The sequence below is a fragment of the Sorex araneus genome, chromosome 4, assembly GCF_027595985.1.
Source record: "Sorex araneus isolate mSorAra2 chromosome 4, mSorAra2.pri, whole genome shotgun sequence".
Lineage (NCBI taxonomy): Eukaryota > Metazoa > Chordata > Mammalia > Eulipotyphla > Soricidae > Sorex > Sorex araneus.
In genome coordinates, this window is record NC_073305.1 from 66573970 (window position 1) to 66599436 (window position 25467).

General features: G+C 39.8%; 1 protein-coding gene across 5 annotated transcripts in view; it reads right to left on the bottom strand.

Moving 5' to 3' along the window:
- Positions 1-5579: 5579 nt before the first annotated feature.
- Positions 5580-25467, bottom strand: part of UBA3 (ubiquitin like modifier activating enzyme 3) — a 36324-nt gene continuing 16436 nt past the window's right edge. For all 5 annotated transcript variants that reach the window (XM_055134656.1, XM_055134657.1, XM_055134659.1 and 2 more), the window contains 13 exons: positions 23753-23833; positions 18443-18486; positions 17227-17291; positions 16577-16732; positions 14893-14995; positions 14662-14775; positions 9541-9594; positions 8682-8718; positions 7818-7899; positions 7403-7503; positions 7230-7293; positions 7085-7139; positions 5580-6369 (listed from right to left, as the gene is read on the bottom strand). In XM_055134656.1, coding sequence (XP_054990631.1) covers positions 6281-6369; positions 7085-7139; positions 7230-7293; positions 7403-7503; positions 7818-7899; positions 8682-8718; positions 9541-9594; positions 14662-14775; positions 14893-14995; positions 16577-16732; positions 17227-17291; positions 18443-18486; positions 23753-23833 — 1045 coding nt within the window. In that variant the 3' untranslated portion in view covers positions 5580-6280. The remainder of the gene's footprint in view (positions 6370-7084; positions 7140-7229; positions 7294-7402; positions 7504-7817; positions 7900-8681; positions 8719-9540; positions 9595-14661; positions 14776-14892; positions 14996-16576; positions 16733-17226; positions 17292-18442; positions 18487-23752; positions 23834-25467) is intronic.

Here is a 25467-nt window from a genome sequence, read left to right on the forward strand (position 1 = left end):
GCGCAGGCGCGAGCTTCTTCCACGTACACAACAAGCAAATCCGGGAGTTTCGAGTTCCGCCGCTGGGCGGAGCCGCGGGCCGCAGGAACGCCGCGTCACTTCCGGGAGCCGCAGGTGGACGCTGGTTACCTAGCAACACCGAACGTCTTTCTACTGCTGCCCATTTGGATCTCCGTGAGGAATTCTTGGCCCCTTTGGGGGCGGCCAGCAACAGCTTTCTCTTGGCTTTTGGCGACGTAGAGGCCCATGTACTAAGAACTAGCACCGAGCTTCACTGGTGGCAGGGAAAGGTTAGTTTGGGTTTTGCATTGCTCTTAAACGCTGTCGCAGGTATTTATGCAGGTCTGCATTCATTTGGCCTTTTTGAAAGGAGCTCTAGCTTTAGGTTTGCCTGACAACACCAGACGCTGTGGAAGAGACCTGATCAGCCCACCCTGCTTTAAGAAAACAAAGTCTATTGCACGAACTACAAATTAGAACAAGGGTATAGAGTTGGAGTCCTTAAGAGTTCTGTCGCGCTCCGAACCAACCCCGAAAGTTCTAGTACTATTGTGTCATGAGTATTTTTGAAAACACAATGTAATGGAATCTTCATTATTTGGATGTAGGAAGAAATCAGAGTGGCCTTCTCATTCTAGTTATGTTAAAATTCTACACGAGGCAAAAGCAATAGTACAGCAGGTAAAGTATTTGCCTGCACGTGGATCAATAGGGGTTTGATCCCTAACACCAAATATGGTCTCTCCACCCCTACCAGGAGTGTTTCCTCAGCACAGAGCCAGAAACCCTGAGCACTGCGACGTGTGGGGACCACGCCCAGATTTTTTTCTACACATATTATGGATTGGTATAGTAGCTTTTCCGATGGGAAACCGTTGGCTTTTAATAATATTATCACCTGTGACACCTCAATGAAAATAATTTAAAGTGCATATACAGAGTGAAAGACTATCCAACTTTAAGGAAAGGTGAAATCTCATAGTTGACTTGCAACTTGAATGGAACTAGAGAATTGCCACGTTAAGTGAGGTCAGTCAAAGAAGGGCCAATAAATACCAATGACCTCATTCATCTCTGGTATGCAGAGAAATAAAAGGAATGGTCAGTACTGGATGATGACGTATCTTTGACCTTGGATCACAAAACCAAGATCACCAAATGTGGGGTGGGGTGAATGAAGTGGATTAAAAATGACCAAGTTGGGGCTGGAGCAATAGCACAGCGGGTAGGGCATTTGCCATGCACGCGGCCGACCCGGGTTCGATTTCCAGCATCCCATATGGTCATCTGAGCGCCGCCAGGAGTAACTCCTGAGTGCAAAGCCAGGAGCTAACCCCTGTGCACTGCCAGGTGTGACCCAAAAAGCAAAAAAAAAAAAAAAAAAAAATGACCAAGAGCATTGCTCAAGAATTTGGGGCAGTCTGTTGATAATGTGTGGTAATTGTACAGCAAGATCAGAAATATCACTATTACTGTCAATGTGTCACCTGGTCTATAACAAAAGCACTTTTAAAATCTGATATTTAAAGGCCTAATTTTTTTTTTTACCAATATCCAGATTTTCAGATGACTTTGAAAAGCATAGTCACAACATGCAAGTCAGATACTGTAGTAGGTTGTCCATTTTGACCAACATTTTCACTTCAGCTTGCAACAAACCTAATCTTTTTAAGAGGCAAGAGAAGACTATGCCAAGCCAGGACCCAAGATGCAGTACTGTGGGGACCATTAGATGAAGAGGACCACCAGGGCCACTATAGTGGTTTGGATTCTGTGTTATCTCCCCAGACCCAAACCTCATTAATCTTACTGCATCTGTTTCAGTTAGAAGGATACACCCATTTGGTGCTCAGGGCTTACCCCTGGCTCTGCACTCTGGAATCTCTTGATAGTACTCAAGGGAACCATATGTGGTGCCAGGGATCTAACCTAGGTTGGTCATGTGCAAGGCAAGTGCTTTCCCCACTGTGCTCTCTTCAACCCTTATTACATCCCATTATCCTTCCCACTTGCTTTACCTAGCCTGCCTTACCTACGAATATTTTAACTCATTGCAAGGAAATGTAGCCAAGGAATTTTTTTTTTAACCAGACTGATTTCATAGTCCATGCCCTTAAGAAATTACAATCTTGTGATAACTTTATCTAACTTCACTAAAATTTTGCATGGTCAAACAGTAAATTAATCTTCATAAGGAGGTACTGTAATACTGCTATGGTCAGACAACTTAGTAGCTTTAGGAGGTTTAAGGCAAGTTCAAGTTGAAATCCCTTGGGGGGCTGGAGTGAAGCACAGTGGATAGGGCATTTGCCTTGCATGCAGCCAACCCGGGTTCAAGTCCCAGCATCCCATATGGTCACCCAAGCACCACCAGGAGTAATTCCTGAGTGCATGAGCCAGGAGTAACCCCTGTGCATCACTGGGTGTGACCCAAAACAAACAAAAATAACAAAGCTGGAATCCTTATTTCAGGACAGACTGAAATTGTTTCCAATAAACGACCTTTTATAATGGTTTATTCTGCTTTAGACTGACACCTTCTCATGAAACTATTCAACCTGGAGTTGCTAAATGTTAGTTCCTTCACATGTTCAAAAATTTTAACTGAACCTGTAATATTTTCCCCTTTTCCTTAGCTGCTAATTGTGGTTGGAGATCATATACATGCCTGGCTGTGGTGCTCATCAGTTGTGCTTGCACATAGGCTGAAGGAGTGGAAGTGCACTCCTTTAGTTGAACACCTGGAAGTTACTGCTGGCTCTGTACTCAGGGATCATTCTTGGCAGGGTTCAAGGTACAATATGGGATGCCGGGGATCAAACTGCATGCAAGGGAAGTGCCCTTCTGACTATATTCTCACACTAACCCCCAGAAGATCACTGTTGTGCTAAAATGAGGTTACATGCCTGGCCAAGGAGCATGCACGTGGCTGTGGTGCTCTGTATGCAACATTTCTCAAAGGGAGGCCAATGCACCCGCGCCCCCCACCCCCGCCCTGTGCCTCCAGGATATTCCACAGGGTTCTTATGTAAAAATAAAGTAAATGGGGAATCACAGCACAAGACTAGGGGACCAATGGGTAGGATAGGGAGACCTCGGTGGGAAGAGGGCCACAGCTATGAGGGTTTAAGAAACACTGCTCTGGAGATTGCATACCATGTTGCAGCTCTGAGAGTCCCAAACAGCAGAGCAGCAGCTGCACATGGGCAGCATCAGGAATCACACTGGTGGTCTCATGCTTGCAAAGCAAGCACTGTGATAGTACGGCAGATAGGACACTTACCTTGCATGCAGCTGACCCAGGTTTAATTCCTGGTACCACATATGAACAGTCACACCAGGAGGGATCCCTGAGCACAGAACCAAGAAACAGCTCTGAACACTTCTAGGTGTAACCCAAAAGCAAAAGAGAGAAAAAAAAAAAAAAAAGCAAGCTCTCTGTCCCTCATATGGGGCACCAGTAACGTCTCCATTGTGAAACTTGTTACTGTTTTTGGCATATCAAATACGCCACGAGGAGTTTGCCAGGCTCTGCCATGCGAGTGGAATACTTGGTAGCTTGCCGGGCTCTCAAGAGGACAGGAATTGAACCCGGGTCGGCCGCATGCAAGGCAAACGCCCTACCCACTGTGCTATCGATCCAGCCCAACTTCTAAGTAATGCATATAAACTTATGATTCACAGTGGAACTTAGTATTTTTTAATATGCTTGAAAAATTAACCAGTAATCAGTCATAAACTTTTTAGTTAAAAACTGCCATCTATGACTCACAAATGAATCTTGGAAGAGAGAGCAGCACGCCACAGAGATATCTCCCCACCTTGTAGCCTGGCTGATTTCACTGGGACACTTCAGAGACTTCAGAGGGGAGCAGGTGTATCCCTCCACTTGCCCCAGATGAACCCAGGCAGCCTCAAATATCTAGGACCAAATAGCGCCATGCTCATGGCTGAGCTTCACAGGCTCATCCTGGGCGCCCCATGCAAAAAACTCAGGTATGCAGGACGAGTGACTAAAAACCCCAGGCTTCATGGATTCCGGGATGTGCAATCTCCCCACATCTCCCAGCTCTTCCCATTGCCTAGTAGTCATGCCCAATAACTGCCTCTGGACACCATTTAAGCACATTAACGCCATGATTCAGAGACTCACAAATGAATCTCGGAAGAGAGCAGCACGCCACAGATACCTCCAGACCCCAAATATTTAAAAAATTTATAATTCCAGAAGTGCTCAGCCACTTTCGCGGCCGCACTACATCTCATACTATTCATAACAAGCAATACAAAATAAATAATTTAGCATCTGCCTAAAGTCAGGCTTGGGTGGTCGTGGAAAATTCGAAATGGTGATGGGAAGGTGTAATGATGGTGGGACTGGTGTAGAAATATTGAATGTAAACAATTATTATAAACAACTTTATAAAAATAAAATTTAAAAATTATTAAAAAAAAACCCTGCCATCTATATAGTTTCTGGGGCACCACATCAGGTAGTACTGGGGGGTTACTCAGCAATGCTGAGTGGACTGTAAGGTATAGGGATCAACCCAGGGTCAGGCACATGCAAGAGAAGTGCCTTAACTCCTATGCTACCTTGCCAGCCCTGCCATCTCATTTAGAAGAGACATGTACTCCTACACTATGACACTACAGTGAATTTTTATTTTCTGTTGCTGCACTAAGGTCATACCTAGCAATACTCAAAAATACTACCAGTTTTGGAGCTGGAGCAATAGCACAGCGGGTAGGGGATTTGCCTCGCACTCGGCCAACCCGGATTCGATTCCCAACATCCCATATGGTCCCCTGAGCACCGCCAGGAGTTAATTCCTGAGTGCAGAGCCAGGAGTAACCCCTGTGCATCGCCAGGTGTGACCCAAAAGGCGCCCCCCCCCCAAAAAAAATACTACCAGTTGTGCTTAGTGGCCACTTGATGCCAAGGGACAAGTGCTCTATCACTTGAGTCATATACACAGTCCCTATAATTCATTTTTCAATAGTTATGTTTAATTTAGTTTTTGTTTTGTTTGGGGGGCACACCTGGCTGTGCTCAGGGTTACTCGTGGCTCTGGGCTCAAATATCATTAATGGCGGAGGATCTCAAGATCGTACAGAGTGCTGGGGATCGAATTCAGGTTGTCGCAAGCGCCCTACCACTGTACTACCTCTCTGCCCCATATGCTCTAGTTTTGTTGTTTTGCAGCCACATTCAGGGGCTTACTCCCGGTTCTAAGCTCTAGGATCACTCTTCGAAGGCTCCAGGGAATCATATGGGGTGCCCAAGATCAAACCTGGGAAGATTGTGTGCAAGGCAGGCACCCTACCTGCTATATTATTCTCTGGCCCACTTAATTTAAGCCTTAGTTTTTTAAATAGGGGAAAGGCATCTAAAGAAACCTCACGTAAAAAGTTTTTGTATTTCATTGATTACAATAGAGCAAATTAAAATAAGTATTTGCTGTGGTAAAAATATTAACTGAAATTTCATAAAAATTAGTTATTTTGCTATACATTAAAATTTTCCCCAATATTAATACTGAACTATGTGCCACTAACACGTTAAAAAATTTCAGTGAGAAGGTAGACAACATATGATTTTATTAATAAATAGTGCGAAAGCATCAGTGATAACTGTTTAAACATTAAATTCTTTAAACATCCATGTCTTGGCCTTAATGTTGTGGATACTGGCCTCTATGGCACTGCAAGTAAACACATAAAAATACTTCCCATTTCCATGCACAGGTATTGAGCTATATCACCATTTACAGATTATGAAAGACAAAGTAACCTTTGCAATAATTAATATTCATTTGAACAGCCACCATTAAATGAATATTAAATCAAGCAATAAGTAGTCTAGGTTCAATATGCTTTAGATTGAGTTTTAATTTTGATGTCATTGAAAACTTAATTTTATTTCCTTTAGAGAAACGTCTTCTGGATATATGGGTGCTGAAATGAAAACTGAGAAATATGTTCTTTGACCATAATAACAAAATTCACGCATAAGAGACTGTTTGTTGCCTCAAAAGAAGCAATACATTTGCTTGTAATTGCTCTCTCCAGGCATCACTTCCAATTATTAATGAAAATGCTTATAAGCTCTAACCCCCCCAAATTCAGTCTTCAAGGGAAAGTTATAAAATTAAAAAAGAATGGCTCATCATATTAAAAAAGTGAAATTCCGGCAATGCTAATAATGACATGAATTAAACTTTAAGCATCCATGAAGTGTACTTCTTTGAGTCTACTATTATATGCAGATTTATTTTCTTTAAGAAGTAAAATGAAGTTTGAATAGTACAGTCTGTGGTGTAGTGACATCAGCAACTGCCAGTTCTTGCCCATCAACAAGTCCCAATTCTAAAACAGAAAAAGTAAAATTAACCGAAGGAAAAAAATCTCAACAAGATAAAATAAATATATATATGTGCATGTATATATATATGTATGTATGTATGTATATATTATGATCTAAAATTCAGTTCTCTTTAGCAAAGAGTAAATTTATTTTCTTAGAAACTTTTAAATCTGTATTAAACGAGCAATGGGTTCTTCGATGTTTGTAAAGATAGAATTATATCATCATTTTATATCATCATTTTAAAAGCAAATCTAAAAGTATTAACTTTTACCAAAAATGAGATAAAGGAAAAAGGAACATATTTATTAATCAGTAAATATGCCCATTTAAAATCCTTCAGGGACCTGGAGAGACACTATAGCGATAAGGGCTCTTGCCTTGTATGCAGTCAAACAGGGTTCACTCCCTGGTACCCCATATGCTCCCCAAGCGCCTGCCAGGAGTGGTCGATGACCACAAAGCCAGGAGTAAGCCTTGAGTGATGCTGGGTATGGACTCAAAAATCAAAACCTAAACAAACTGTATCTTGCAGGGCCCCAGAGATAGCTCAAAAGGCTTAGAATGCATGCTTTGCATGCCAGACCCTAAGGTTTGATGGATCCCTGCCCCCGTGCGGTCTCCCAAGCAACATACTGAACCACAAACAGCCCTTGAGCACTGCTGGATATGGCCTCAAAATAAAAGCAAAGAAACAACAAAATAGTACTAACGTACCTTTCAGTGTCTTGGAGAGATTTGGCCTTGTTCGCTCTTCAATAGAAGTTACTGACTGGAAAACAGTATTTCAATGTACAGTACATTAAGTGAAATTAAACTTTTAATACAACTTTGTTTTAGGAAAAAAAGGAACACTGATCACCTGTAAGTAAAGTGTTCTATTTTTCCCCTCTAATGTGGCTGTGATGGCTGGAGATTTCATCTGCCTATATTAAAAGATAAGTAAACACAAGTATTAAGACAATTCTACCTTTTTTAATCATAAAAATCACAGAAAAGAATTTACCTTAACAAACAAAAGTCTAAAACACTTACAGAGATGCACTATTGGTTAGATAATCCAAAACCTCCTGCAGTTTAGCTGATGGAGAAAACTGAATATTTTGAGGAAGCTGGCTACAAGCTGGACAGTTTTCCTATACATATAAAATACAACAAATTATAGTAACACATCAATGTATCTTCATAGTGACAAAAAAAATTCCAATTGTTTAAAATCCTGCATACTTCCTATGAATTTTATTGCTTCAACATGTTTTTCCTAATACTATTTTCCTAAATTATTTTGGGACGTAATTTTTATTTCAGGCAACACTACAAAAAACATGTACAGTATGTAGAGTTCTTCAATTAGAAAATACAGGGTGGGTGATTTCATTCATATTTCTAAGTAATGGTTAGGTTTTAAAAATCAAAATATACAAAATCAAAAACTTCTAATATTACTAACCTTCCTCTCTGCTTCAAACGTGTATGTGTACAGTCCATCTACATCATTAAATACCAAGTAATTATTAAGAGGAATGTATGCACTGTAATGAAAAAGGTATATATTTCATTGTATTTTATTAGTAAAAAACATATTTAATCATATATTTTTATTACATAAAAAACACATATTGACCCAGGCCAAATCATATATTTATATGCATATTAAAAAACCTTTGGTTGCCCCCAAGCACCACAAAGAGTGGCTCCTATAAGTATAACAAAATTTTGGGTTAATGCTTAAATAAATGCTACACATTTATGAGGCCTTCAATTTAATCCCCAGGACCACACACACAAATTAAATGATAAATAACAACCATTAGAGAAGTACCCACACAGACCACCCACAGCCCTGCTCATATCCCCTTTCACATTCAAATCTAACAAGCCAGTTTCCAGGGTTATGTTGCAAAGGACAGTAACAACTTCCAGTAACAATCTCCAAGAGCCAGGTTTGGGGGCCTTCACCAAAACCTCCTAAGGGCAGCATCCTTAACTGCATGATGAAGAAACTGGATCTCAGCGACAGTTTTTAGGAATTTTTAAATCTTAATGTCACCCTGGCCATAGCTTGCCATGACTCCTTTTCATGTGTACCATATAAAGTAAGGTGAGGAGTCCCTTAGGCTTGATACTCCAAACCCCATTCTCCAGCATCTCACTCATTTCCCACTCCTCAGAGCCCACACATACCCTGAAGTGCAGCACACCCAACATTCTATGCATGTCGCTCCTGCTTCAGAAATAAAACTAACACACACACACACACACACACACACACACACACACACACACACACACAAAGATTAGACAAACACATTACCTTGTGGCTATTTTAAAAACCTCAGTGGCACACACAGCTGAAGAGTAAAAAATAAAGTTGCATTAACTGAAGGAATATCAGACGTTAAAAAGTTTTTTAAGTTCTAAGATGCAAGGCTGTTCATTAAAAATGTGTGTGTGTGTGTGTGTGTGTGTGTGCGCGCGCGCATGCGCGCGCACGCGCAAATAATACAGCAACAGGCACCATTTTCCACCAGACTGGGCCACTTTTCAACCTAAAATATGTTCTCGACCTTTTCTTCTCTGAAGAAGCCCATGTTCTCTATTAAACATGTCTTTCTCCCTCGTATTTCTCTTTTGGGTGTTTGACTGAGTGGGCATCACCCAGTGGCACTCAAGGTTTATTCCTGGCTCAGCATTCAGGGATCACTCCTGGCTGGGCTCAGGACGAATTGTGGTCCCAGGAATTGAATCCGAGTCAGCCACATGCAAAGCAAGTTCCCTGCCTGCTACACTATTGCTCCAGCCCAGTAAATTTTCCTAAATAAAACAATTTTACCTCACTAAAAATCAAACAACACAAAGTAATGATTTTTGTGTAATCCAAGAAACAATGCTGTTTTTCTTACTGTTTCATATTAATAAGCAGATTTAAAAGAAATGGTACTAAAATGCCCCTTACTGCCCAGCATTTAGTATCCAAAACATAATATAATTAAAATTTAAACAAGGTTCAAAAGCTTGTTCAATTTTGGATAATTTAATTATACTGCCTACTCAAGAAATTAAATTTCTAAAAATGCTTTTGGATTCAAGCAGCAGATGCAATGTCAACTTACATATTGAATCAAAACTAAAATAAATCAAAACAAAATTAAGTAGTAGTCTATTTTCCTCACCTGCAATGACTGCATTTGTGGAAGCTACTGCAGGAATGATTCGTTTTACCACCCCTGAGGAGAAAAAAATATTGATTAAAAAGAGGTCATTTCTTAAAAAAAAAAAAAAAAAATTAAGTACCTTAGAGAAAATATCATTATTAAATATCATTTCCTACAACTTGAGTTTTAGACTTTCAATCAGCAAATACTTTAATCCTGAACTGGTTTTTTTTTTTTTGCATCATTTGCAAAAACCGTTTTTTAAACTCTCACCATGTTCAGAATCCACAACAAGTCAGATCAGAGCAATAAAAAATACCAACTCTTCATTAATCTTCATGTAGAAGTGTAGGGAGCCATTTTACCTTACTGATCTTGTCCTGTCACTATTTGTTTATCACTAGCTAACCCCATGCCACACCTAGCAAAGGTTGCCACTCCTAATCTTACCGATCTTATCCTATCAGCATTTGTTTATTACTAGCTAAAGCCCATGCCACACCCTGCATTTCTATTGGGGGTCCCGGCGTGCATACTATACCACCTCCTCCCAGCAGGGAGGTATAAAATACTGTAACTGCCATAGAATAAATGCCTTTTCTCCCTCCTCCGGGCTCTGTATCTGTTCATTCAGCTGCGTCCCCTTCGCAGCCCCATGAAGGGTTCTCCCTGCTGAACAGAACGAGACCTCCACATCGACTTCCACACAGAAGTCAGTAATACTACTAATAAGTGTTTTCCTGTTCCAAACACAAAACAAGGCTGAATCATTACTGTTTATACTTTGTATTTGGGGGGTGGTTGGGGCCATATCCAGCAGTGATCAGAGGCTGCTCCTGGCTCTTTGCTCAAGAGCTGCTTCTGGTGATGCCTAAAGACGATGTATGTGGTGCCAGGAATCACACTGGGGTCAGCCACAAGCAAGGCAAGTGCCTTAACCCCTGCACTAACCTCTGGCCCCCTGAAATATCTGCTGTTAGTTTTATTATTCAGACTTTAAAGACAGAGAATGATGCTGAACAACATTAAGTAACAAGAACCCAGATCTACTCTAAATTAAACAAAATGCTTTAAAATTTTTGTTGATTGTTTTTTAAGGGCCACACCTGTTTGAGGAGCAGGTGTGGTGCAACATAAGGTGCCTCTCTGCTCTACCACTACTTGAATTACCTACCCAGCCCCAAAGTGTATAATCTTAATTTGTATTCTGTATTGTACTACATTAAGTTTGAGCAAAGGTTTTAAGTATAAGATTTTCTTAGAAAATTTCCTTATAGAATAGTTTTTACTGTACAAAAATTTAAAAGCCAAAACTGTTCCTCACTATCTTTGTTCTTACTCTACAACATGGAATTCAGTTTTCAATTTTTACCCCTACTAGATCAGAAATTTGGAAGTTCTGCCTTCAATCTTTGTTTTGTTTCCCAGTGCAGGAACCTCACACATGCAAGCCCTGGTGGTTACCTGGGGGGGCTCAGGGGACCTTTACAGGGCACTGGGGATTGAACCCAAGTCGGCCAAGAGCAAGGTAAGCATCCTGCCTGCACTACCATTTCTCCAGCCCCCTAAACCTTTCTTCAATAAAAAATAAAGATTGCACTTTATAACTGTATTTGAATTGTTCATTTGAGGAAACAAAAATTTCAGAAAAAATTAACCATATTATCTTGGAATGTGAGGGATCAACCAACCTGAAAGGTTTGGTGACAAGATTTCAGGTGTAGATCACTCAGAATTTTCTGACCAGGAAGAAAGCTCAGAGAGATCAGAGTATCTGCCTTACATGCAGATCCCCAATGCAAGATCCCCCAGAACCATGGGACTCTATCGCACCCAACTGCCAGGCCCAAACCACCAAGCAAGAATAGAAGCAGTTGACAAGAAGAGGCTCCAGGCTCCTGCATATCTGCCACAAGGCCCCTATTTATTTATTTTTTGGCGGTCACCCCCGGCAACACACAGGGGTTACTCCTGGCTCATGCACTCAAGAATTACTCCCGGTGGTGCTCGGGGGACCATATAGGATGCCAGGAATTAAACCTGGGTTGGCCGCGTGAAAGGTAAATGCCCTACCCACTGTATTATTTGGTACAACAACACCCCCCCCATTAAAAAAAAACTACAAAAACAATGAAACATGAAATGAAGACAAGAAGTTGAAAAACCTGGGGCTGGAGCAATAGCACAGCGGGTAGGGCATTTGCCTTGCATGCGGCCGACCGGGGTTCGATTCCCAGCATCCCATATGGTCCCCCAAGCACCGCCAGGAGTAATTCCTGAGTGCAAAGCCAGGAATAACCCCTGTGCAATGCCGGGTGTGACCCAAAAAGCAAAAAAAAGAAAAGGAAAGAGAAAAAAAAGTTGAGAAACCTATTGACATAAGTTAATTTGGGGGGTTGGGTAGACAGTACAGCAAATAAGAGATTGTCTTTCACAAGGCAGACCCAAGTTCAACCCCCAGCATCCCATACAGTCTTCTGAGCACGACCGGTAGTATTTCCTGAGCGCAGAGCCAGAACTAAGCCCTAAGTAATGGCTGGGCATGCTCCCTCTCTGCCACCCCCCCCACCCCCAGGCCCTCCTGCAAAAAAAAACAAACTAAAAATTAATTTCTTGGGAGCCTGGGAATGACTTCACAGCAAAAATATCTGCTCTGCAAGTGTAGAGTTGCAAGTTGGATACCCAGTGCCACCTACGTGCATGGAGCACAGTCTCTGGGGCTTTGCTGACAGGTATCGCTGTGCCACAATGGTGTGCAATCTCTGCTACACTGCCAGGTGTGTGAGAAACTTTGCATGCAGTACAACCAGAAATATTCAAGTACCACAGCCAGAAGTGTGAGTACCAGTGACCCCCAGAAGGTACGACAATCAGAACTTTGCACAAGCTGAGACACAAGTGATAGCATAGCAGGGAGGGAGGGCCTTGCATGCATCTAATGTAGGCTTGATCCCCAGCATCCCATCTAGTCACCCAAGTACTGCCAGAAGTATTTCTTGAGTGCAGAGCCAGGAGTAATGCATGATCATCATCAGGTGTGACCCCAAAAGCAAAAAAAAAATATTGTGCACAAGCACTACAACTGAAGTATGTAACCCCCAGTAAGCACTGCAGCCAAGTGTGTGAGTGCCACTAAGAAATGTGTGTGGGATCCTTGATCATCACAACAAAAACAAAAGGAAGGGAAACAAATTTCTGAATTATGACTATAACTTCACAGAAAGGAAAATAAGATGATGTTAACCTCATGATAATTAGACTGGAAGCTCTGTAGTGAACCAAATACAGCAGGATATACTTAACTGGCAGAAATGACTGGGAGCTAAAACAGTGAAGAGTACAAGAGATACTGTCCAATAAAAGCACTGATAAGGTGATTAAAAACTCACTCCAATTTTGCTTCTATATTTTTTATCAAGGCCTTCTATTATCAGACTAAAATATGCCACCAAGCAAAGATGAGTAAGTCAATACACTGAAATGAATTACAGTTCCTTAAGAGTCCGGTAAGCTACTGAGAGTATCCCACCTGCATGGCAGAGCCTGGCAAGCTACCTGTGCATATTCGATATGACAAAAACAGTAACAAGTCTCACAATGGAGACATTACTGATGCCCGCTCGAGCAAATCGATGCGCAACGGGACAATGGTGCTACAGTGCTACCAAGACAATTGCCAAATGGGCACTATAAATTCTTAGAGATTGTGCAGAACAGCAATGAAAAAGGAGGTATGATCTCATAACCTTTATTCTGGAGGGAGGAGAGAAGACACAGGTGTTCAGAAACTTCTGGAACAAGTCATTACTGTTGGGAACAGTTGAGGCAGCCCATGAGACTGAATGCCAAGGAAAATTTCCTTGGGGAAGTGATCATTTGAGCCAAAACCTGTACCATGAGAAAGCCCTGGCATGAAATAACTGGGGAAAAAGATGACTCTGTCGGTAAATAGCAAAAACAAATGTGTAAGTATGAAATAATTTCCACAGAAAAGTGAGTCTGGAAAAAGAGATTTTAAAAAATGAGTCTACCCTTAGTTCTAAGTAATTATAAAAAGGTAAAATAGTAAATGTCAAGTCATATTGTGTTGAATGAGGAAAACTGGTTAAGTGAATAGCCAAGGGATAAGAGAAATCAAGGAAGAACATTCCAAACACAGGGTCAAAGAGTATTAGAATTCAAAAGAAGTAAACTTGTTATGTATAAGAATACAATACAGGGACTGGAGCAATAGCATAGCAGGTAGGGTGCTTCCCTTGCACTCGGCTGACCTGGGTTCCATTCCCAGCATCCCATAATCCCATATGGTTCCCCTGGGCACCGCCAGGGGTGATTCCTGAGTGCAGAGCCAGGAATAACCCCTGTGCATCACCAGGTGAGACCCAAAAAGCACCAAAAAAAAAAAAAAAAAAAAAAAAAGCCAAGAATACAGAATGGCACTGTAGGAAAATTTAGGGGTGTGTAAGAATAGAATTTACAGATATTACTAGAATACCTATAAATATAAAAAGATAAATGGCAAATTTTCCAGAATAACAGTTCTTTTTAGTTAGCTTGGTCATACACAAAATTCTAAAACTGTGTCACGGACCACACATTTTGTTTTAGCTCCAAAAATATCAAAGTAAGTCAAGTATAGGATTTTGTTATTTTATTTATATTGAAGGGGTTTGAGGCCACATCCTCACAGTGCTCAAGGGACCATACAAAGTGTCAAAAGATGAACCCTAAGTCAATCGTGTAAGACAAGTGCCTTGCCACTCTCTCCCTAAAAGGCTGCATTTTAACCTCAAGTTGAGAGTATGGATAATGCTTAATATACAGAATAATCAGTCTTATCCAAATGCCTTAGGAGTTGATAAAATTCATCTCAGTAAAAGTGAATGGCTCAATATGCATGATTTGCTTCTAAATGTAAGCAAATCAAAGTCAGTGATTTTACTCCTCCTAACAGAGTAGTCCTATGGATTCTACTAAACAGAGTTCTCTCCTATAAAATGATGCTCTTAGACATTATTACTATCAAATCTCAAATGGGCAATACTTATTATAAGAAAAAATATAAACATTACTTCCAAACTTCCTGCGCTCAATTATGATCACCCAAAGATAAGAATCCATTGTAATCCACTAACTTACCTTGAGTGAGTCTATATGTAACACCCTTAATGTTGTATTGAGATGCTCTTTCTTGGGATTTTTCAAAAATCCACTGGATATGGCCAGGATCATCTCCATCTAATGGAACCCCTTCTGTGAGTGGAAGGGAAATGAAACATAAATATAAATCAACATTTTCTAAAATGTACTTAGTCAAATACAGACAAATATATATTTTATGGGAATATGTTAAGAAAATACGTGTATTACCTCCAAAAGGCTGCTCCTTGGGCCACTGTAGTATCCTGACATACTCAATACAGTGCTCTGGTAGCCTGGGCATAGATGCAATGGTGCACATGGGGAAATTGACCTAAAATTACAGTATGTCTTTTTTAGTGGATTTAATGAAATTTTTTTTAAAAAAATAACCTCTGTACATCTAGTTGGGTTTTTGTTTTGTTCTGTCTTGTTTTTAAGGTTTTTGAGGCCACACCTGGCAGTGCTCAGGGCTTACTCCTGACTTTGTGCTCAGGGTCATGCTTGGCAAATGCTTTAGCTATTGTACTATCTCTGGCCACTAAATGTATCTAGTTTCTAACAGCTTCTTCTAATTCACTTACTTTCTCATTTATATAAATAAAACATTGTTTACCATTAATAATGCTTCTGGGCTGGAGCGATAGCACAGTGGTTGAGCATTCGCCTTTCACGCGGCTGACCCGAGTTCGATTCCTCCGCCCCTCTCGGAGAGCCCGGTAAGCTACCGAGAGTATGGAGCCTGAGCGGCAGAGCCTGGCAAACTACCAGTGCGTATTGGATATGCCAAAAACATAAGTCTCTCAACAAGAGACATTACTGGTGCCCGCTCGAACAAATCGATGAGCAACGGGATGACAGAATAATGCTTCTAAAAGTAATAGCAGCTGAGTCACTTCATGTAGCTTGAACTATTTACCAAAATAATTATCATACATCTACAAATTCTGTAGATTTAAGCACTGTTAGACCATGGCAAGTGCTGAATAAATACTCATTAGAAGAACTTTGTTACATTTACCTGATATATAAATCTGAAAGTATAAAAATAAGCCAAAAGAAATTCAAAGTTAAATAACTCCAACTCAATACTCAAATTTATATTTATAAAAACTTCAGTTGTCCCTTAAAACAGACATATAAAGAATTCCATCTTTGGGGGCTGGAGTGATAGCACAGCGGGTAGGGCATTTGCCTTGCACGCGGCCGACCCGGGTTCAAATCCCAGCATCCCACATGGTCCCCTGAGCACCGCCAGGGGTGATTCTTGAGTGCATGAGCCAGGAGTGTCCCCTGTGCATTGCTAGGTATGACCCAAAAAGCAAAAAAAAAAAAAATTCCATCTTTCAGCCCTATTATCTTTATTATCCTGAAACAGAAACCGAAAAATATACAGTATCTCCCACTCACTACCTAGCTCTGTAACTAACCCTTAATCCAAATATTCCAAATTTAAAAAATACAAATTACAAAAACATATTAAAACTATGATATTAAGTCCCAATCATTCTCCAATAGGACAATTTATTTTATAATTATCTTACTATAATTTTTAAAATACAATTATCCCTGGCCAGAAAAATAGTACAGAAGGAAAGGTGTTTGATTTGTATGCAGTCAATCCTGGTTTCAATCCCTGACACTACATCAAGCACCACTCTCTGGAATAGCCTGGGTCTGCTCTGTATAATATTAGTAAATTAATAAAATGTGACTGTTCCTAATTTAAAAATTTTTTCATAGCAGGAACTGAACCTCTGGTCTTTTCACACATGTAAGACACGCATGCAATCTGCTAACTTGAGCCACATCCCCAGGCATCCGGATCCTAAACACTTGACTAGACTGAGCAATTCAATTCTAATCTCACTCCCCAAGATACAGTAAGACAAATTACAGGTGCTATTTTGATTACCTGTGGTGGATACAGTTCCAGTGTGCATTCAATACAAGCAGTCATACCAGGCAGAATCACTCGGGCATTCCCTTTAAAGCCTTCTGTTCCCCCATCTATCAAAGGGACAATGGAGCTTGGATCTAACACACCATCCTCATAATTGAGAAGTGATATCTAGGAAAATTGTTTGAAGAGTTTAAAAGTATAGGGAAATAGAATTTTTTTTTAATAAAAGCATATTATCAAGTAACTCAACGAGGCAATTGCATTATTGGGTACTAATATATCACATTGATTATATCAGTAATTTATGACCTCACTTAAAAACTGGCAATAAACTACAGAAAATATCTATGCTGAAAATTTATCTAAATTGAACACTTAAATATAAGAAATTAAAAACATGAAATTTTCAAACATTTAGTCAGCTAAAGTACCAGTAGGAGAGTGTGAGAGAAGGTAGGGCATAAACATGAATCCACCTGACCCGGGTTTGATTCCTGGTACCCTATATGGTGCCAAGACCCAGGAGAGGTCCCCTAGTGTAGAGCCAGGAATAAGTCCTGAGAACCACTGGATGTGGCCCCCCAAACCAAAACCAAACAAAAAAAGATAAACACTTTGGAAAACAACATAAAGTTCACATAAAGTTAAAGTTCACATCTTACCAGCATGCCATTTATCCATCTTCTGGCTATGATAGAGTCCAAGCCACATACGATTATATGAAATTCTATTAAAAAAATTAAAAGATTATTTTTTAAAAGTTATGCACAAAATAATTACTTCTAAAATAAAAATCACATGTAAGTCAAACACATTTCCTAACCCTTGAAAATCCTAGTTCATACCAGCACAGAAAAATGCAATTAATGGTATCAAGATTTAAAAGAGAAGTGTTCCACATGTTTCTGATCTCTCTTATATGTGGCATATAAAAAACATAGTAGGGGAATAACTGATGCCCCTAGGCAACAGAAACAAAGAGTATGAAAACTGGTCTTCAGCAGGAAGCGCCAGTGCGGTGGAGGGGGGAGTATGTCAAGGAAGGGAACACTATGACAGATGTGGAGGGCAAGTGACTGTCCCAGAGACAGGCTTGGGGGCCAGACGGAAACTGGGGACATGGGTGGAGGGACCCGGACACTGGTGAAAGGACTGGTATTGAAATAGTGTGTGCCTGAAAGTCAATCATGAATAACTTTATAACTAGGTGACTCACCGTAATTGGTTAAAGAAAAAGGTGGCAGCCTTTTTCAACTAATTCCCTTACTGAAAACCCAAAAGAGAAAAAGCCAGTAAATTTATTAAAAAATTAAAAGTCATGGGGCTGGAGCAATAGCACAGCGGGTAGGGCGTTTGCCTTGCACGCAGCCGACCAGGGTTCTAATCCCAGCATCCCATATGGTCCCCTGAGCACCGCCAGGGGTAATTCCTGAGTGAAGAGCCAGGAGTAACCCCTGTGCATCGTCGGGTGTGACCCAAAAACCAAAAAAAAAAAAAAAAAAAAAAAAAAAATTAAAAGTCATTTTCATGTTAGTCAAAGTTAATGGTGAGCCTGGGCAATTAAAATGAAATGAGGGGCTGGATCGATAGCACAGCGGGTAGGGCGTTTCCTTGCATGTAGCCAACCAGGGTTCGATTCCCAACATCCCATGTGGTCCCCTGAGCATTGCCAGGAGTGATTCCTGAGTGCAGAGCCAGGAGTAACTCCTGTGCATTGCCAGGTATGATCCAAAAAAAGCAAAAAATAAAAATTAAAAAAATAATAAAATGAAATGAAAAGCCAGTGGACAGCTTTCAGATAGTTAGCCCTCTCCAAGGATCTGGCTGCTAAAAACATTCAATATTTACTGAGAATTTAATTTCAAGTAAACAACTTACGTCGATAGAAAATATCATTAAAATCCTGAATCTTGTTGAAATGTCTGAATAGAAGGTAAAGAAATTTAAGCTTTGAAATTTTAATTTGTAAAGTGAACAAAGCTGTAAGTAACAAATTATAAATTTGTATTTTAGAAATGTCATAAATATTTAAAGCAGTAGAATTCAAGGACTCTGAAAAACAAAAACTGAAAACTAAAAACTATCACAATCCAATTTTCTGATTAAACCTCTAACACTCCACCCTTAAACACTTAAGTTTCTCTCATCCTGGAACCCCCATATCATTATAATCATGACCGATATATTATCTACTTTGCTTTTTATTTACTCATAAGCCCCAGGAAAGCAGAATGTATGTATCCCGACATCCGTACCCATCAATATTAAGTCAAGCGTAAGTTTGTTTGGTGTAGGAAGAAAATGCATTACAGCTCCAATTTAGGCAGATGATTACACACCCAGCCCACCACAAAAGCAGATGATTTTAAGATTTACTCAAAGCAAATTTTTAAAAAAAAAGAAAAAGAAAGAAAGAAAGAAAGAAAGAAAGAAAGAAAGAAAGAAAGAAAGAAAGAAAGAAAGAAAGAAAGAAAGGAAGGAAGGAAGGAAGGAAGAAAGAAGGAAAGAACTCTGCAGAAACTCTGACTAATAAATTTTTTTTCTTTGTTTTTGAGAGGGTGGTAGAAGGCTTTAATTCTGCCTTTCTCAGGTATCTCAGTTTTCCAAGTCTCTCTTTTCACCTAAATAAACTCTATGAGCAGTGTCACCTGTCTGGAGGTTGTGGAAAAAGAATCCCATTCAAAAATAGATGTGAGGCTGGAGAAAGTACAGTGGGTAGGACACTTGCCTTGCACACGGCCCTTCCAAATTCAATTCCTGACACCTTACATGGTCCCTCGGGACACACTGAGAGTAATTCCTGGGCAGAGCACCACAGGGTGTGGCTCCAAAACAAAACAAATGAACCTGGCTGTGGGTATCAAACAATGGAGTAATTTAATAGATAGGAGGGGGCACCTTTAGGGCACACGCAGCAGTGGTCACAGGTACTCCTGGTAGTTGGGGGACAATATAGTGCCTGGGTCCAAACCTGGGGCTCACACATGTGGTTCCAGTCCTCGGAGTCTTCTCCATAGCCCCATAATTTAAAAAAGCCAAACAGATGAAAGAAGGATAATATGAAATATGTGTGTAGGTCTTTATTCCTTTGTGTGTATGTATATGTGTATATGTGTGTATGTGTGTGCGCGCACGCAAAGCAAGCTAGTTTTTACTGAAAGTTACTTAGAAAGATGTAAGAGGAGAGAAAGAGAAAAAGTATTATGCGCAAGAAAATATGAGCTTCTCTTAAATGAAAAAAGTAAAGCAATATAGAGTTTAACAAGGAAGGCACATTACAAAGGAGAACATGGACTTGAAATCCAAGTTCCTCTATTCAAGTTTCTTTTTTTGTGTGTGCTTTTTGGGACACACTCGGCAATGCTCAGGGTTACTCCTGGCTCTGCACTCAGGAATCACCCCTGGCGGTGCTCAGGGGACCATATGGGATGCTGGGTATCGAACCTGGGTTGGCTGAGTGCAAGGCAAATGCCCTACCTGCTGTGCTATTGCTCCAGCCCCCCTCTATTCAAGTTTTAAATGCAAGGCAAACAGGAAGAATAAACCTGCATAGTGTCATGAGAACAAGAATGAGCAATGGAAAAATACTAAGAAAGGACTCTGTAGCCAAAAAAATTCCAACTTCTGAGTTTCTATGAAATCTACTAATGGAAACTATAAATTAAAGAATGGCAATAGAATGTTCAAATATTTCCTTTCTCTTCTCAGGAGCCTTTATTATTATTATTTTAATTTGAAATACCACCAATTTACATGAATTTGCAAAGTATAGTGTCTTTCGGGGCCAGAGAGCTAGTACAGTGGGTAGGGCACTTGCCTTGTACATGGCTGACATGGGTTTGATCCCCCACACCCTATATGGTCCCCTATGCCTGGGGTGATCCCAGAGTAAACCCTGAACACTGCCTGTTGTGGCCCCAAAACAGAAAGAATTTCACCAAGTTTCCCCAAATGGTTATATATTACAGTTATAGTACAATTACCAAAACCACAAATATGACTTTGGTAGATGTGTATAGAGATCTGTCATTCAAATACATGTAGGTTTGTGGCATGTAGATATGACTACCATAATCATTTGTAACTACTCTACCACAATATCTTCCCGAGCTATTCCTTCACAGTGAGACCTCTTTCCCCAATGCCTAATCCCTGGAGATTTTTAATTTGTTCTGCACCTCTGTAATTTAGTTACTTAAAATTGTAAGGTGAACATAATCCTACATGAATGTTTAAGATGGGCCTTTTTCATAGAGTATAAAGTCCTTGCTATCTATCCAAATTGTCACATGGATCATTACTGAGTACCTTTTTATTACTAATCTCTGTATTACGGCTAGTCCAGTTCAACAATTCACTACTGACAGATACTTTGGTTGTCTCAAGTTTTGGCCTACCAACTGCAAAGCTATTATAAATATTTGAGAATAAATTTTCATGCAAAATCATAATTTCTTTGGAATAATACCCATGAATCAAAATGCTAGACGATACATTTAGATTTTTTAACAATTAGTACCCATTTTGTATTTCTCACTGGCAATGTATGAGTTACAGAGTTTTCTGTATCTTTGACAGCTTGATAATAGACACTATTTTTTACTTCATAATTAGTTACTCTAATGGGTGTGCAATAATCTCATTTTGGTTGTAATTTGAATTTTTTAGGCACCATGATTTATAATACTATTAATGACAAGGATTCATGCATAGAAATGTTCCAACATCAAAAATAGGACTTTTTTAATAACTTGTGATGTTGAACATTTTTTCATGTGCTTTTCAAAACTTCTTTTCTAGTGAAATAGACCTTGAAGTTTTGTCCATTTTCTATGTGCACACTATTTCATTGAAGTTCTTTTTTTAGCTTTTTGGGTCACACCCAGCGATGCACAGGGGTTGCTTCCTGGTTCTACGCTCAGGAATTACTCCTAGCAGTGCTCAGGGGACCATATGGGATGCTGGGAATCAAACCTGGGTCGGCCGCGTGCAAGGCAAACGCCCTACCCGCTGTGCTACTGCTCCAGCCCCTTCACTCAAGTTCTAAGAGTTCTTTATATAGTCTAGATGTGAGTCCTTTGTAATACTTAAGCATTTTTTAGTTTGCAGTTTGTCTTTTCTCTCTCTTAACAGGCCCCTGGGAGCAAAAGGTTGTAATACTGACAAAGTTCAAAATATTACTTTTACATACTTTTTGAGAGTAACATACCAGTGGTGCAAATCACATGTGGTGGGGACTGACCCAGGCCTTCTATATGCAAAGCTTGAGCTCCAGCACTTTGAACTATACTCTGGCGCCATGAATCATACTTTTGACGTGATCTACAGATTCATCACCAAATCCAAGTTCCCAAAAGATCCTACAGTTATCTTCCAAGGTTTCACATTTGATATTTAAACCTATGAACCATCTTGTTTTTTTTTTTTTTTTTTTTGCTTTTTGGGTCACACCTGGCGATGCACAGGGGTTACTCCTGGCTCTGCACTCAGGAATTACCCCTGGCCGTGCTCAGGGGACCATATGGGATGCTGGGATTTGAACCCGGGTCGGCCGCGTGCAAGGCAAACGCCCTACCCGCTGTGCTATCTCTCCAGCCCCCCCTATGAACCATCTTGTTTTATAATTGAGGCTTAGTTGTTTTAATTGTCTATCCACAGCTCCACTAAAGCCTGCTAAAATTACATTTCCTTCATTATTTTTGCACCTTTGTCAAGGATAAACTGGCCATACTGTCAAGGCTTCTCCATTCTGTTTTATTTACTAATCTGTGTCTACCTCTCTGGAAATACCACACATTACTGATGTAATGCCTATAAAATAAGTCTTGAAACCAGTGATAACTAACACTGTTTTTCCCCACAGAATTTTAGGTATTCTGGCACCTTTCAATGTAAACATATTATCTTATTATTAAAAAATGTAGCTGGAATTTTGACAGGAATTCTGTTAAAATTTGGAAGAGACAACTTTATGTTGAATTGTCCAATTCCTGTATATCACTCCACTTATTTAAATCTCCTCTGGTTTATTTCACCAACTTTTTACCTATTTCAGCACAAAGACCCATTCTTGATTTTTATACTGAAGTATTTTCTGAATGGCTGTAAATAATATTGTATTTTACATTTCACTGCTAGTATAAGTAATTTTTGTAAACTGATTCTGTATCCTGTGAAATTTTCTATAGTAAGCAAAACTCCTAAACACCTATCCAAAACCTGGAAGTTCCGGTTTTTGTCCTGTGTATAAAGGCTTGCTTTGCACACGGCCAACCTGGGTTCAATCCCAGTATCTCATCTGGTTCCTTGAGCACTGCCAGGAGTAACTCCTGAACGCAGAGTAGAAAGTAACCCAAGCATTGTCAGTGGGCCAAAAACAAAACAAACAGAAAAACTGCAAGTTCCTCAGATCCAAAGGTATAGAAATCAACATTATAAATATCTTTTTTCCAAACAGTTCTTAAAATATTTACTCAAAATAAAATAAATTTTACTTGAGGTCCAAGCAGTAGTGCAGCAGGCAGGGCCTTTGCCTTGCCTACAGCTGATCGGGGTTCAATCTCCAGCATCCCATATGGTTCCCCATAGTCAAGACTAATTCCAAATGCAGTCAGGAGTAACCTCTGAGCATTGACGGGATATGGCCCCAAAACCAAATAAAATAAATTTACTCTAGGAGATATAGTACAATGGGTAAGGCATTTGCCTTGCACACAGCCTACCTAGCACCACAATGTTCCCCCCATACCGCCAATGTTTCCCCTGTATACCAGGAGTGAACCTGCGACACAGAGCCCAGAGAAAGCCCTCAGCACAGCTGAGTGGCCAAATATTCAACAAAAAACATACAACACTTTCCTTTCAGCAATGTGCTCTGTTTTCTCTATCACTGTATCAAGATTAATTAGATCTGGGAAAGAAACTTATAATCAAATAGAGGAGGTATCAAATTATCTGAAATTAAGGACAATAATGAAAATATAATTGCACTGGCTACATAAACTAAGTTTAAAAATTAGGCCAAAACTTTATAAAACCTTAAAAGATGGTGAGTTAAGATGTTATTAGCAGATACTTCTCATTAATAAGCTTACTGTGATTTTTCCTTTTTGGTGCATTTTCTATGTTAAACACCTTTCCTATAATGAAAATGAAAGCTTTAAAGTTAATTCTTTGTCAAAAGGATACGGAACTACATTGCAGTTAGGAATTCTGTCATTTAAAAATTCCGCAGCAACTTCAGCTTTAGGCCTTCCAACATCTTTAGGCCTGTAGAAAGAAATACTTAAATTAACATTCATGATACATGGCCAGATAGTGTACAAAATCTATTTTCAAAAGCAAAAATATCCACATTGGTATCTAGAAAAAAACATTTTTACCTAAATATTTTTAACAAATATAGTCACTCAATACTTAATGTCAATCCTTAATGATATTTTAATTAACTAGCTACAAATATTAAGAAGTGTAATTTTTTTTTTTTAAGAGAAAGATGCTTGTTCTTTCTTTCTTTCTCTTTCTTTGCTTTTGGGCCACACCCGGCAATGCTCAGGGGTTACTCCTGGCTCTGTGCTCAGGAATTACTCCTGGCGGTGCTCAGGGGACTATATGGGATGCTGGGAATTGAACCCGGGTCGGTCGTGTGCTAGGCAAACACCTTACCTGCTGTGCTATCACTCCAGCTTCAAGAAGTATAATTACTTTTAAACAAATACAGACACGATAATTTTTTTTCTAGGTAAAGCATGATTATCTTTCCAAGTGACTTCTCACTGTAGCACTTCTGAACACAAACTAATACCCCAGACCCAGAGCTTTTAGGCTATGTATGCTGAAATCCCGAACTTCAAAGTGTTTGTATTCGGATCATCAAATACACAAAGTAGTATTCATTCTAGGGATAGAGGAATTTTCATTTATTTCCTTGTTGCTTGTGTTGATACGTAGTAAATAAAACTTGTTTATCACACCCTCAGGGCTTGGAGCACAGAGCCTGGAAAAGACTAACAGTCTCTACCATAAAGATAGTTCTTCAGCTCCAGGATTTTTTTTCATTCTAGAAAAAAGGCAACATCTAAAACCGGAGTGATAGTATAGCAGGTAAAGTTTGCCTGCGTGTATCTGACCCAGATTTGATCCCTGGCACCACATAAGGTCTCAAGAGGCCTGCCAGGAGTGATCCCTGAGCACAGAACCAGGAGTAAGTCCTGAGAACCACCTGGTAGGACCTAAAATATGAAATAAAAAAAGAGAGAAAACAAAAAAGAATAAAGGCATTATCTTAAAACACAAATATTTTCTAACAGCTAAAAATATAAGGCCTCAAAGATTATTCCCAGATATTAGTTATAGCTATAGATAGAAAAGAATATAAATTCCTCCTGTAATCTCAAAGCAAATGTTATTTTCCTCATTCTCACAGAAATCACTCCCTCATGTATATATACACAGTAAGTGCTTCATTACTACTTTTCCTCAACCGTGTTGTTGCTGTTATTGCTGTTGTTTTGGGGTCACACCTGGCTTACTCCTGGCTCTTGCTCAGGATGCTTGGGAGACCATATTTGGTGCCAGGGATTGAGCCCAGGTTAGCCACGCTAGCTGTACTAACTCTCTACAATTTACCCTATTAACAGTGCTCAGGGGTCCATATGCATAGCAGGGACCAAACCAGGGTCAGCTGCATGCAAGGCAAGCCCCTTATTCCTGTACTATCTATCTGGCCCCACAGGGTAAATAAACACTTTCGATGAAAGCTGAAAAAAAAATTTTTTTTAAATCGTATGTCTTAGAAACTGTATTAAAAATAATTTTTTTTAAAAAAGTAATCTTTTGGATGAGAGATATTACAAAGATTAAAGAGGCATTTGGTCTTGGTCAACCCTTTTGCTTTCCCCCAC